Below are 14602 nucleotides of genomic sequence, written 5' to 3'. Positions count from 1 at the left end.
TGTGTTAATTTGTGATTTTTTTAAATGGTTTTCATTTTTGTTTTCTTGTTAATTCATTGCAATTCATTTCCTTATTTAATTTTGCTACAGCCCATTAGTTGAAATAATAATAATAAGAGAGAACAAATAAACAGCCATATCATCATCACAAGTCTGATCATGAATCATTGCACACTTTTATTAATTCTTTGTCTTTACATGCCAGTGATGTTTTTTTTTTGTCTTTAATGTTGTTTATTACACAGTGCTACAAAAAAAAATGAGGAATCAATTTTTTTCTAGTGGAAATTTATTTAAAGAATAATCCACATTTATGGGCAAAACCCCTTTTAAATAATTAAAGACCCCTGGATTCACTTAAATACCTTAGAAAAAATCAACCAAAAAATTTTTAAGTGCCAATAATCAAAATAGTATTAAAATAGCCTTAACTGTAAAAAAGGACTATTGGGGCTATAGACTTGGAATTTTCAAAATAATTTTTTAACCATATTATTATTTTTTTTGCAGGAACCATTTAAGCTAAACATGAATTTGTCAAATACATGTTTGTGAGGAAAAATCGGGGCTAATTAGGTATTAGGTTTTAATTAATAACTTTTGAAGCCACAAGTGCGGATTTTTCAATTTCATTTTTGAGGCACTATTTAACACGCCTGTAGTTGATTTTCAAATTAATTTCTTGATGGATATAATCCCCAGTATATGGTTTTATAGTATACTAGCATATGCCCGCAACTTCGTTAGCGAATATAGGAAATATTTAAACAAATTTCATGATTCGAGCTCTAAAGGTTAATCCAAAAGCAAATTTTCCATTTAGTAAACATTATTTCCATAAGAATCCTCTTCAATCATCCAACAAAACTTGATGCATACCCCGATCCTACAACCCCACAATGATTCCAAATTAAAATTTCAGGATTTCAACTCCATAGGTTTACCCACAATTCAAATTGTACCAAATTTTGTACAAAGTAGTACCATTTCCAAAACAGTAGTACTTCCACAGTGATCCTGAATCCAAGTTTCAGGATTCCAACTCTATAGCTTCACCCACAATTCAAATTGTACCAAATTTAGTACACATTAGTACAAATTTCTAAAATATCCTACATACCCCAACCCTACACCTCAACAGTGATCCTGACTCCAAATTTCATGATTCTAGCTCTATTGGTTCACCTAAAATTCGGATTGTACCAAATTTAGTAACATTTAGTACCCATAAGTATTAATTTGTTAAACTGATTCCTGACCCTAATCCTACATCCCTACAATGATCCTAACTCCAAACTTCATTGTTCCAGCTCTATCGGTTCAACCAAATCCAAATTGTACCAATTAAAGTACGATTTAGTACTTTTCGTACACATAAGTAAAAAATTTCCAAAACTACGTACATATATGCCAATCCTACACTCTGATGGTAATGTTACTTTCAATTTTCAGGATTCCAGCTCGATTTGTATCTCCAAATCAAATGTGTACCAAATATAGTACCATTTTCGTACACATGAGTACACGCTTTCCAAACTCTCCTCATATCGACCATACTTTTCAACCTTAATTTGCAAATTTAAAGTTTTTAGCTCAATTCATGCTACGAAATTGTACCAAATTTGGTACATTTCAGTACTTTTCGGATACTTATAGTTCGAATTTCCATAAATCCCTTTGCTACATCTATTCTCCATCATGACCCTTAATCCAAATTTCAGAGTTCTAGCACTACTGATTCGCCAAATACAAATGATACCAAATTTAGTATTTTTCGTACCGTTCTAGTACGAATTTCCAAAAACCCATCCTTATTTGACACCTTTGGACCAAGAATGACTCTCACCTAAAATTTCTCACCTTCAGCCTTCAGGTTGGAAAATTGGACTAGGATCTTCATAATACCCAAAATGACACGTAACCTTTGAAAAACATGACTGAAAACCGCAAAAAGCGTAAACTGGAAGGGAGATTATATCAAGATGTGGATCCATTTTAATATTTCTTGGAAGAGTACAAAATAATTTAAAAAGTTCGGGAACGCAAATCTAGTAAATATGCCAAAATTAAATGGCAAAATACTTCAAAATCAACAGTCAATCAGAAGTAAGCATTCCTGTTTACAAAAAAAAAAAACTAAAAATTTAAAAACGCCACATTAAAAAAATTCCCACTTGTTGTCCAACATTATTTGGAAAGAAATAATTTCGTTTGACAAAAACAATCCTTAAAAAAATCTCAAAAATATTCCTGAATATTCACGAAAAAAATAGATACAAAAAATTAATGAATACATTCCGATATGACTCTGATATTCCTTAAATGATAATATTACAATAAAAAACCACATAATTGTCAACATAGATGGAAACAATGAAAAAGTAATCGCCAATTTTTTTGTAGCTCTGTGTAAATACTAAAATGTCTTGTTTTTTGATTTTGCAAAGTTTTCAGAATGTAAGTGTGCAATGATTTTTGTTTTTGTAATTAGTTTAGTTAGGTTCGATTTTTGTTTTGTTAATATTTCTATGAACAAAATAAATTATAAAAAAAAGAAACAAATAATTAATGATAATAAAAAATGGTAGTATTTTTGCTGTTGTTCTAACGACTATAAGGAAAATCAATTGTTAGTAGAACTATTTTTATGATAAGTTTACAAAAATAAATTAATTAAAAATCAAAAATAACTAATAATAATGTTTTCGTTATAATTTTTGTGATATTGTTTATTTGTAGTTGTTGTTGTAGTTTAATGCCCTGCAACAGATGCGTTATTTGTTTTACTATTTTTTGTTTTGTTAAAATATTTGTGTTATTATTTTACTATTGTATTTAATTTGTATAGTTTTCAATTTTTTCTATAGACTCTTTAATTGGCAGGAATTTATAGAACAATTAAAATATTTGTATTATTTACCAAAAAATTTTTTGAAACAATAAAAAATAGTATTATAAACATTTTTGCAAAATATAACTTGTAATTTTTCATTCTTTCTTTTTCTTTTTTGTTTTAAATGTATATTTTAATTTTAGTTCTAGGTTTTATTTTTATATTTCTTTTTTTATTTTCTTTAATAAAAAGCCTTTTCATATGGGATTTTGTTTTTGTTTTGTTGTTTTAAGCTTACAATTCAACATGATAATTTCTTATTATTAGGTAACAATACTAGAGCTGCGCCAATGAATCTGAACGCATTAAAGGAGTTGTTGGTTTGTGACCGCCTTCCACTTCATATTGCAAATCTACAGAAGCCCCTTTTCCAAAACGGATATTAGAAAATTAATTATTTTGAAATATAGGGAAAGTAACAAAAACAAACTCAAAAGAAAAAAAACAAATGTGGTTTTCAAAACTTACGCTTCTTTTCGCTTGGCGTCCGATGTAAATTCGCCTCACCATGCACCTCGGGTATAAACACAGCAACCAATATGGCCAATATCACCATAAAGCCACCAAAGATGAATGGTGGCCCGGGATATGTAAACCAGCTGTCATCGGCTATCTCTTCACTACTACTGGCCACCGATTGTTCATTATTCAAATCGACATTGAATAAGTAGAAAACCACACCGAACATGGCTGGGCCCAGGCCATTGCAGAGGCCTCGCATGCCCGTGACCATGCCCTGTACAGCACCTGAAATTAAAAAAAAAATAAATAAATGAAAATAGTTGAAAAATATAAGAAAATACCGGGAGTGGATATTTTTATTTATTTTCCAGGGAGGTGCGAGGTGCGAAATTAAAAAAAAAAAACGCGATTATCTACCTAAAAGTGACTAAAACGTGATTATCTACCACCTAATATTCGTATTTTGTGGAATAACGCAATTAGATGTATTTTTTTACTTTGCCTTCTCTGTGGGTGCCAAATCTCCCTATCAAAAAAGATCAATATTGGTCCATGTTTCTACATACGTCCCATACACAGATCACGCTTATTTTTCGGTATGTTCAAGGTCCCAGGGCAATTTTTTTTTATCCTGAGTGCCAGTTGTTCGGTATTTCGTTTACTCCTGGCAGCAATTTACTATGGCATAGTAAATGTCTACTACCATGGTAAAGAGTATAGAAATTTCGACACGAACGAACTTGTTTTGTTATGTTTTTACGTATTTAAATTTATTTTTTTTATGGTCTCTTGTTCCTGAATTTTTCAATACATTTTAAGGGTCCATCTAACCGGAGTGGCTTTTTAAAGCAATTTTTTACGGTATATTAAACTGGGGTGGATTTTTAAACTATTTTTGAGGATCCCTCTAAAAGGCGACGATATCTTAAATGCATTTTTTGAGTATCCATCTAAAATGCGACGATTTTTTAAATGCATTTTTTGAGGATCCCTCTAAAAGACGTGGATTTTTAAATGCGTTTTTTAAGATCCCTCTAATAGGCGCCGATTTCTTTAAGGGACCTTCAAAGCTACAGGCGTGAATTTTTTAAATTTATTTTTTAAGGGACCTACTCGCTACAGGCATAGATTTTTAAATTATTTCTTTAAGAGACCTTCTAAGCTACAGGCGTGGATTTTTTAAATTGATTTTTAAGGGACCTTCTAAAATACAGGCGTGAATTTTTTAAGAGACCTTCTAAGCTACAGGCGTGGATTTTTTAAATTAATTTTTAAGGGACCTTCTAAAATACAGGCGTGAATTTTTAAGAGACCTTCTAAGCTAAAGGCGTGGATTTTTTAAATTGATTTTTAAGAGACCTTCTAAAATACAGGCGTGAATTTTTTAAGAGACCTTCTAAGCTACAGGCGTGGATTTTTTAAATTGATTTTTAAGGGACCTTCTTAAATACAGGCGTGAATTTTTTAAGAGACCTTCTATTAAATTCATTTTTGAGTGACTTTCAGAGCTGCAGCGGTGGATTTATTAATTAATTTTTAAAAGGGAATTTCGTAGGTACATGCGTGAATTTTTGAAATTAATTTTAATGAGGATAATCTGGCTACAGATTCGGATTTTTTAAATTAATTTTTTGTGCGACCATCTAGCTACCGGCGTAGATTTTTTAAATTTTTTTAATGGACCTTCTCGCTACAGGCATGGATTTTAAAATTATTTTTTAAGGGACCTTCTAAGCTACAGGTGTGAATTTTTTAAATTTAATTTTAAGGGACCTTCTAAGCCTCGGGTGTTGATTTTTGGTTGGTTGAATTTTTTAAATTTATTTTTTAATGGAACTTCGAAACGACAGGTGATGATTTTTTTTAAATATTTTTTAAATGACCTTCTAAGCTATAGGATTAAATTAATTTTTAAGTGATCACTTAAAACTTTTTAAAATCTTCTATTTAATTTCTTGAGTTTCGAGACGGTATTTTTTTTCTACTCACCTTGACTATCAGCTGTTGAATGTATTGATACAAAAGCACTAATAGCCGGATATGTTATAGAACCCAGAGCTGCCAAAATACCAGCTGCCCACATCATCCTGAAAAACAAACAGTAAAAACAAATTAGGGTCAGCAACTATTCGGAAAAGTATTCGGAATAATTTTCTGAGACATACCATTTTTTACTACCAAAGCCATACCAAAATAGCTGTGTCATTTCTAATATTAAACCCAATATTATTGTGCGTTTAGCTCCAATTTTTCTGGAAAAATATTAAATTAGAAAAAAAAATCATTATAAATTTCAATAGAATTAAATTAAAAGTAATTAAAAAAATCGATATATAATATTTTTAGCATTTATTTCTTTGGGGGTGTTGTAATGTGGAGCTTAATCTACTTGATTTTATTTTGTTTCCACATCACCATATTTCCTTCCTGTCACAGCAGGTGTTAGGCGGATTGACGTGAGAGTGTTTTCTTTGTTTTTCCTCTAAACATAATTTGCGGTTTGCATTTTTATCTAACTCTGCATCACTCAGCCGCAGAGTGTATATTGGTTATCGATTGATTCGGAAATATTCTTTTTTAGATATGTGTATATGTGGTTAGGTTATCTCCCATTTGCTCACCTCATAAAACAGCCCAACGTCACTTGAACACTGATACTGAGTATACCAACAACGGCTATAAATATCGCCACTTCCATGGTATTGAAACCCATTTTCAATTTCAAATAGACAAATATACACGAGTATTGGCCAGCCTCGGGCAGGTAGGATAATAGCACCGTAACACATTGCATTAGTACCGTGTGATCTGTGCCAACTTTACGCAAAGCCTGCAACAAGAAAAAACAATAACAAAATTATATTGAATAGAGAGGATAGGATAAAAGGTGTATGAATGTATGTAAATCACAGTAGGATAAAATTAGAATATTTATACAGGGTTGCAGGTAATATAATTACAGATAATGTATGACGTTATGTTGGTTATGAAATATTGTTGCCCATGACATTGACTTACAGCAAAGGGATCTGCCTGCTCCCAATTGATGGGAGCACCCCATGACGAAGGCCTCACTTTGTCTGGCAAACTTTCTGGTACAGCCACCAATATGAAGAACACATCTAACACTGCAATGGCTGTGGCCAAGGCCACCACTAATGTATCACTATATCTTTCCATTAGATAAGCACCAAGAGCAGGAGATATAACCTGGAAAATGAAGAGATGACAAATTAAAAAAATAAATACAAATATTTAAAAAAAATTTAAATCAATTTTTTTGAACAACCGTGGATTTTTCGAATTAATTTTTTGAGGGAACTTTAATTAATTGAGGAACTTTCACAGCTACAGGATTGGATTTTTTAAATTACTTTTTGAGGGACTTTCAAAGTTATAGGCTTTGATTTTTTTAAATTAATTTTTGAGGGACTTTCAGAGCTGCAGGGGTGGAATTTTTAAATTATTTTTTTGGGAGACTATCTAAGCTTCAGGCATGGATTTTTAAAATTAATTTTTTGAGGGACTTTCAGAGCTACATGCGTGAATTTTTTAAATTAATTTTTTGAGGGACTTTCAGAGCTACAGGCGTGGATTTTTTGAATTAATTTTTTGAGGGACTTTCAGAGCTACAGGCGTGGATTTTTTAAATTAATTTTTTGAGGGACTTTCAGAGCTACAGGCGTGGATTTTTTAAATTAATTTTTTGAGGGACTTTCAGAGCTACAGGCGTGGATTTTTTAAATTATTTTTTTGAGGGACTTTCAGAGCTACAGGCGTGGATTTTTTAAATAATTTTTTTAAGGTGCTTTCAGAGTTACAAGCGTGGATTTTTTAAATAATTTTTTGAGGGATATTCAGAGCTACAGGCGTGGATTTTTTATATTAATTTTTTGAGGGACATTCAGAGCTACAGGCGTGGATTTTTTAAATAAATTTTTTGAGGGATATTCAGAGCTACAGGCGTGGATTTTTTAAATTATTTTATTGAGGGACATTCAGAGTTACAAGCGTGGATTTTTAAAATTAATTTTTTGAGGGACTTTCAGAGCTACGGGCGTGGATTTTTAAAATTAATTTTTTGAGGGACTTTCAGAGCTACAGGCGTGGATTTTTAAAATTAATTTTTTGAGGGACTTTCAGAGCCACAAGCGTGGATTTTTTAAATAATTTTTTTAAGGGGCTTTCAGAGTTACAAGCGTGGATTTTTTAAATAATTTTTTTAAGGGGCTTTCAGAGTTACAAGCGAGGATTTTTTAAATAATTTTTTGAGGGATATTCAGAGCTACAGGCGTGGATTTTTTATATTAATTTTTTGAGGGACATTCAGAGCTACAGGCGTGGATTTTTAAAATTAATTTTTTGAGGGACTTTCAGAGCTACAGGCGTGGATTTTTTTAAATTATTTTTTGAGGGACATTCAGAGCTACAGGTGTGGATTTTTAAATTAATTTTTTGATGGACTTTCCGAGCTAAAGGGGTGGATTTTTAAAATTAATTTTTTGGGAGTCTATCTAAGCTTCAGGCGTGGATTTTTATAAATTTTTTTTTTGGGAGTCTATCTAAACTTCAGGCGCGGATTTTTTTAAGTAATTTTTTGGGAGTCTATCTAATCTTCAGACGTGGATTTTTAAAATTAACTTTTTTGGGAGTCTATCAAAGCTTCAGGCGTGGATTTTTAAAATTATTTTTTAGGAGTCTATCTAAACCTTCAGGCGTGGATTTTTAAAATTATTTTTTAGGAGTCTATGTAAACCTTCAGGCGTGGATTTTTAAAATTATTTTTTAGGAGAGTATCTAAACCTTCAGGCGTGGATTTTTAAAATTATTTTTAAAAAGTATTCAAGCGTGGATTTTTAAAATTATTTTTTAGGAGTCTATGTAAACCTTCAGGCGTGGGTTTTTAAAATTATTTTTAGGAGTCTATCTAAACCTTCAGGCGTGGATTTTTAAAATTATTTTTAGGAGTCTATCTAAACCTTCAGGCGTGGATTTTTAAAATTATTTTTAGGAGTCTATATAAACCTTCAGGCGTGGATTTTTAAAATTATGTTTTTAGGAGTCTATCTAACATTCAGGCGTGGATTTGAAAATTATGTTTTTAGGAGTCTATCTAATATTCAGGCGTGGATTTTTAAAATTATTATTATTATTATTTTGAGTCTATCTAACCTTCAGGTGTGGATTTTTAAAATTATTATTATTATTTTTTTTTTTTTTTTGGAGTCTATCTAAGCTTCAGGCCTGGATTTTTAAAAATAATTTTTGAGGGACTTTCAAAGCTGCAGGGACTATTGGAGCTACTGGCCTGGAATTTTAATTTTTTTTCAGGTAGTACAGGCCTGGATTACTTTTTTTCAGGGGCTATTGAAACTATATGTCTGGATTTTGTATTTTTTAATGATTTTTTCAGGGACTATTGGAGATACGTGCCTCGGTTTTTTAAATCATTGACTTTTTTGGATTTACAGGCTTGGATTTTTAAATTATTTTTTTCTGGACGTTGTGATTTTTTACTTTTTTTTTTTTTTTTTGAGGGACTACAGGTCTGGATTTTAATTTTTTTCAGGGATATTGGAGTGGATTTTTCAAATAAATTTCTTTAGAGACTTTCAGAGCTGCAGGGGTGGATTTTTAAATTAATTTTTAAAGGGACTTTTGTAGGCACAAAAGTGAATTTTTGAAATTAATTCTAATGGGGATAATCTGGCTAAAGGTTCGGATTTTTGAACTCTTTTTTGTGGTACCATCTAAGCTACAGACTTGGGTATTTTTTATTATTACTTCTATGGACTATTGGGCTACATGTCAGAGGTTTTGTTCTACTTACCAAACTGGCGGCAAATGTTGCCGATACCAAACCATAGGCACGTGAACGTTCCTCCACTGTCGTCACATCGGCCACATAGGCGAATACCACGGAAAATGTCACCGCAAATATGCCGCTTATTGAGATCATAGCAAAAAACCACCAGGTATTTATTGTCATCAGAGGTATCGGGGCACAGGTGAAAAATACTGTTATGAGTAGAAAAAATTTACGGCCCCAGATATCTGAGAGAGCACCAATAAGGGGTGCGCTTAGGAATGATAGGATGCCTTTGATGCCCATGACTAGACCATTCATGAGGAATGTGTGTTCGGGAAAGGTTTGATTTAACACCTAAATAATGGGGATTAGAAAAACGGGAATTATTAATTAATAAAGAAAACCAATGAGGGGATGGGGGAACTTACCGATATAACAGGCATTGTTAATAGGCCCCAGGCAAAAAATTCTAAAAATATCACAACCATGGCATGATGCACACTTGGCGCTCCAATTCCAGAACTCTGTAAAATAAAAAATGAAAAGAAACAGGAAATTAAAATCAATTGTGAAAATTGTGATTTTTTACAAATCAAATTTCTTTTATATTTTGAATTTAATTTTGTTTTTTAATATTGTGGAAAACTACCATTATTTTGTCCTTTTTGTTTGTGTGTGTGTGAGTGCGGACGAGTGTTCAAATGAGATTTCTATGAAGTAATCACTGCTTTTTGTAATGTTTTCATCTCGCTAATGCAACATGATCTGACAGCCTGCCTGCTTGCCTGACACAGAGCAGCTCTTGGCATTCACTCTTTCATCAGTCATTTGTTCACTTCATTTGCTGGCCGGCCACCAGGCCAGTCATTCTGTCAGTCAATGTTTATTTAAAATTACAGTTTAGAAAAAAAGCTTTAGTTCTATTTATTTATTTGTTCGGCGTTGATATTTAATATGTTACGAACCAAACAAAGCAGTAGCGAGAAATGACTGTCGGCCGTCCGGACTGCCAGCCTGCCTGACCGTTGCTTTTTAAACAACAACAACTACGACAATGCATTGTGTTAGGGATGCCAAAGCGAAAGTGTGGTTTAAGGGATGCCAAGAATCGTGGATTTATTAAGGGATTTTTTTTTGGCGAGAGTATTTGAGGCTACTGAAGTTACAAGGCTGGATTTTAAATATTTTAAGGATCGTGATTTTTTTTTTTAATTTTTTTTCAGGGAGTTTTGGAGATACAGTGGCCATTGGAGCTACAGGCGTAGCTCCAGGGACTGCAGGCCAAATTTTTTTAAATTATTTTTTGGGGCTACAGGCTTGGATTTTAAAATGATTTTTTCCGGGACTATTGGAGCTACAAGCTTGCGAGGCCATCTGAGCTACAGGCTTGGATTTTTTTAAAATACCATCGGAGCCAAATCGGTGGATTCTTTGAATTATTGAATTTTCAAATTATTAGGGTCGATTTAAGAATTTATAGAAGCGGAATTTTTTGCAGACTATCTGAGCATCTGCTAATATGTGCCGCGAGTACACCCATAAGAACTATAAAAATATGGGTTGAGGCGTTGGATTAGTTCTCCACACTCTGAAAACCACTCCTACTATGAAAAAGCAAAGAAAAAGAACATCAAACCCCCTAATGTTGACGACCACCGCAAACATATAAAGGTCACGATCTGCGAATCTGCACTTGGAATGTGTGCACGTTGTACAGAACAGGCGCAGTTCTCGCTTTGGCGGATGTACTCAAGAAGTACAAAGCCGATGTTATTGCCTTAATGGAAATGCGATGGAAAGGGACAGACGTAAGTAAATCAGGCGATTACGCCCTGTACTATAGCTGCCATGAAACGAGACATGAATTTGGCTGCGAATTTATGGTTAGCAGGAGAATAAAAGACCTCGTCTCCAGATTCACTCAAGTAGATGAGCGAATTGCTATAATCCGCATAAAGGCGAAGTTCTTCTACATCAGTCTAATTTGCGCCTATGCTCCGACAAAGATGAACAAACCAAAGAATATTTTATGAGCGCCTAGAAACAGCATATGATCGCTACCCTGGCCATGACATTAAAATTCTGCTAGGAGATTTTAATGCAAAAATCGGAAGGGAAAATATCTTTGGCCCCACCGTCGGAAAATTCAGCCTTCATGAAGAAACATCCGACAACGACATGAGGTTGATTGACTTCGCGGCAGCAAAAAACATGGTAGTTAGCAGCACCAGATTCAAGCATATCGATATACACAAGGCCACCTGGATCTCTCCTGATCAAGCAACGAGAAATCAAATCAAAAAACGTGAGCTTGAGTAAAACACCAAACCGACATTTTTGGTGCAGGCACATCCTTCTGTAGAGATGAAGAAGGAAACCTGGTGACAGATACAGACAGCATGTTGAGCATTTTGAAAAGGTCCTGGTATCAATTAGTGGCGTTGAAGAAGATACCCCAGAACCAATAAGAGATGATGGTATAGAGTGTATACCACTTAGCCAAGATGAGGTCATAAAAGGTCATCGGTTCAAGAACAAAAAAGCAGCAGGTGCCGATGGATTACCAGCCGAACTATTCAAGACTGATGGTCAGGAGCATGCACCAGCTGATTAGTACAATTTGGCTAAAGGAATGCATGCCAAATGGAAACTTAGCATCCTGTGTCTCGTGCCCAAAAAAGGAGACAATACGATATGTGCCAACTATAGAGGAATAAGTCTCCTTCCCATCGCATATAAAGTGCAATCCAATGTGCTGTGTGAACGATTGAAGCCAATGGTCAATGACATCATTGGACCATACCAATGCGGCTTCAGACCTGGCAAATCCACCATTGACCTGATTTTCACTATGCGCCAAATACCACCTATTTGTCGACTATAAAGCCGCATTCGACAGCCCTATCCGTTCATAGGTGTTTAAAGCAATGTCTACGTTCGGCATTCCTGCAAAAGTAATACGACTATGCAGGATAGCTTTAAGTTGCACAAGGTCAGCAGTTAAAATCGGAAAGGACCTATCGGAATGACATCAGTTTTGAAATTCGGAGAAGGATTGTAATGGCCAACAGATGCTACTATGGTCTAAGTAAGCAGTTTAGAAACAACTCCACCTCCCGCCAGACCAAACTCACACTTTACAAGACGTTGATACTACCCGTGCTATTATATGGATCTGAAGCATGGGTACTTGCGCAATCAGATGAGGCAGCTCTTTGGGTATTTGAAAGAAAAATTCTCCGAAAGATCTACGGGCCGATCTGCGTCGAAGGTGAATATCGGCGTCGAATGAACCATGAGTTGTACCAGCTATTCTCGGACATCGACATTGTTAGACGTATTGAGCTGCAGCGACTACGGTGGCTAGGTCATGTTGTGCGAATGAATGAGAATACCCCTGCTCAAAAGGCATATAAAAGCTAGCCTACTGATGGTTCCCGTAGAAGGGGAAGGCCACGAATTAGATGGAAAGACCAAGTAGAAAACAACATCTTGGAACGTGATCTTCCAAATTGGTGGATTTGCGCACAAGACCGACGCGCTTGGAAATTTTTTTTTAAGCTCGGCTTATGGAACAACCGTTCTGTAACAAGCCAGCTAAGTAAGTAGGTTTATTTATTTTTTTGGTGTATGATCACCTGAGCTACAGGTGTAAAATTTTTTTTAATATTTTCTTTCCAAGGCCTATTAGAGCTAGAGGTGTGGATTATTTAAAGAATATTTGGAATATCTAATATTTTTCTTTGTCTAAAGATGCCCGAATGAGATAAAACATAGACATGTTAATTAGATAATAAATAGATAAAATTCCATATCTTTAGTTGTTTGATAAAAAAAACACAGGTAGCTAAATGCATGATTTAACATGTCATGGTCGCGATAGAAAAAAAACACAATTTGTTAGTCTGATAATAAACTTTTTTTATGTCTGATATCAAAAGGAAAATGTTATCAAAAGTCATTCACCTTTTTATTTGCTTAAGAATTCAAACGGAGAAGTAGAATCTTCCATGGAGAGCATTTAAAAAATATTCTGTAAAAATCCTCGACTCGGTTAGACGTTTAAAAAAATATTCCCTAAAAAATCCACGCTTCTGTAGGATGTTTAAAAATATATGTGGTTGAAAAATGTTCTTAAAAAATTCACTCTTTTAATATTCTTTGAAAAAAGCATTCACTGAAAAGAATTAAAAATCCACACCTGCAGCTTTAATGGTTCCTTGAAAAATAAATTAAAATGATTCAGTTTTAATGCCTACATGGCCTCTCTAAAAATTTATTTAAAAAATTCACTCCATCAACTTAGATGATCCCTCCAAAATTTTTTTTTTAAAAATCGGTGGACTTTCATTTCTTTTTTTCAAGAAATCAAATTAAAGTTCTCTTTATCGCCTCCTACCTCCTCCAACAGTTTAGTTTATTATTACAATCAAAGAGTAATCTATTCTCTTTGTTAATCTATCTGATGAGAGTAGTGTTGGCAAAACATATGATCATCAGAATGTCTTGCCCCAACCATCATGCACCATTTCGTCATTGTCATAATTTGCTGATCTTGTTGTTGTTGCGGTGGGTTTTTTGTTTGTTTATTATTCTAAATATAGAACAAACCGATTTTATGAAGAAATATTATTTATTATTATTATTACTGTACAGCAAATAACAACAACAGCAATATTCAAGAGAGACCCAAGGGAATTATTAGCAGCAGCATCATCATCATCCAAAAAAATGTTGTTGTTGTTGCTGTGTGTACGGGAATTGACTATGTGAACAAGTGTTGTAGGTGAGTGCTTATGTGTGTGTGTGTGTGTGATTATCAGACCACTGCAATAATATCACAAACCGTTTTGAACTTGTATGTGAATAAATAATTTAAATTATTTTTTGTCGGCATTTTTTTGTTCGGTAGTTATGCTGTAGTAGACAATTTTTTTCGTTGGTATAAAAAATAAAATAAATAAAAGGTCATCAGTTGTGTTTTTTGTTGTTGTTGCTGTAGTTTTTTATTATTATTACTGTTACTGTGGGGGCCATTCGAGCTTTGTGTATTTTGTACTATTTTTAGAAAAAATGTTTCTAGATTTTTTTGGGTTTTCAATTAGAATTGGGGGTTTTGCTATCAGAGGCGTATTTTTCCCCAAGCACCATCAGAGGTGTGGATTTTCAAAGAGTATTTTTTAGAGGCCTGGCTTTTTAAAGAATATTTTTTCCAAAGAATATGTTCAACTTGTTTTTTTAATGAATATCAGAATCGTGGATTTTTTGTATAGAATATATTTTCAATAAATTTCGGAGGTGTTGAGTTTTAAAAGGATTTTTTCAACAACTATCAGTGGCATGGATATTCAAATTATTTTTTTAATCACTAAGAAATAGTATTTCTTTATGAATATTTTTTTCAACCACTATTTTAAAGAAAGTCTTTTGCAAACACC

General features: G+C 33.5%; 1 protein-coding gene across 3 annotated transcripts in view; it reads right to left on the bottom strand.

The window, feature by feature from the left end:
* Positions 1 to 3099: 3099 nt before the first annotated feature.
* LOC133333433 (hippocampus abundant transcript 1 protein) overlaps positions 3100 to 14602 on the bottom strand; it is a 43339-nt gene continuing 31836 nt past the window's right edge. The window contains exons 1-9 of one of the 3 annotated variants that reach the window (XM_061541754.1): positions 9814 to 9834; positions 9593 to 9688; positions 9186 to 9518; positions 6374 to 6565; positions 5977 to 6185; positions 5521 to 5607; positions 5345 to 5442; positions 3362 to 3640; positions 3100 to 3258 (exon numbers count right to left, since the gene is read on the bottom strand). In XM_061541754.1, coding sequence (XP_061397738.1) covers positions 3170 to 3258; positions 3362 to 3640; positions 5345 to 5442; positions 5521 to 5607; positions 5977 to 6185; positions 6374 to 6565; positions 9186 to 9518; positions 9593 to 9688; positions 9814 to 9816 — 1386 coding nt within the window. In that variant the 5' untranslated portion in view covers positions 9817 to 9834 and the 3' untranslated portion in view covers positions 3100 to 3169. Of the gene's footprint in view, positions 3259 to 3361; positions 3641 to 5344; positions 5443 to 5520; positions 5608 to 5976; positions 6186 to 6373; positions 6566 to 9185; positions 9519 to 9592; positions 9689 to 9813; positions 9835 to 14602 lie in introns of those variants that run through there. The other 2 variants (XM_061541752.1, XM_061541753.1) reach the window with 2 other exon arrangements.

Source organism: Musca vetustissima, unplaced genomic scaffold (assembly GCF_032173495.1).
Source record: "Musca vetustissima isolate MV318-11 ecotype Yass unplaced genomic scaffold, APGP_CSIRO_Mvet_v1 utg3767, whole genome shotgun sequence".
Lineage (NCBI taxonomy): Eukaryota > Metazoa > Arthropoda > Insecta > Diptera > Muscidae > Musca > Musca vetustissima.
Note: the sequence above shows the minus strand (reverse complement) of the source record. Positions and strands in the feature narration are given on the sequence as shown.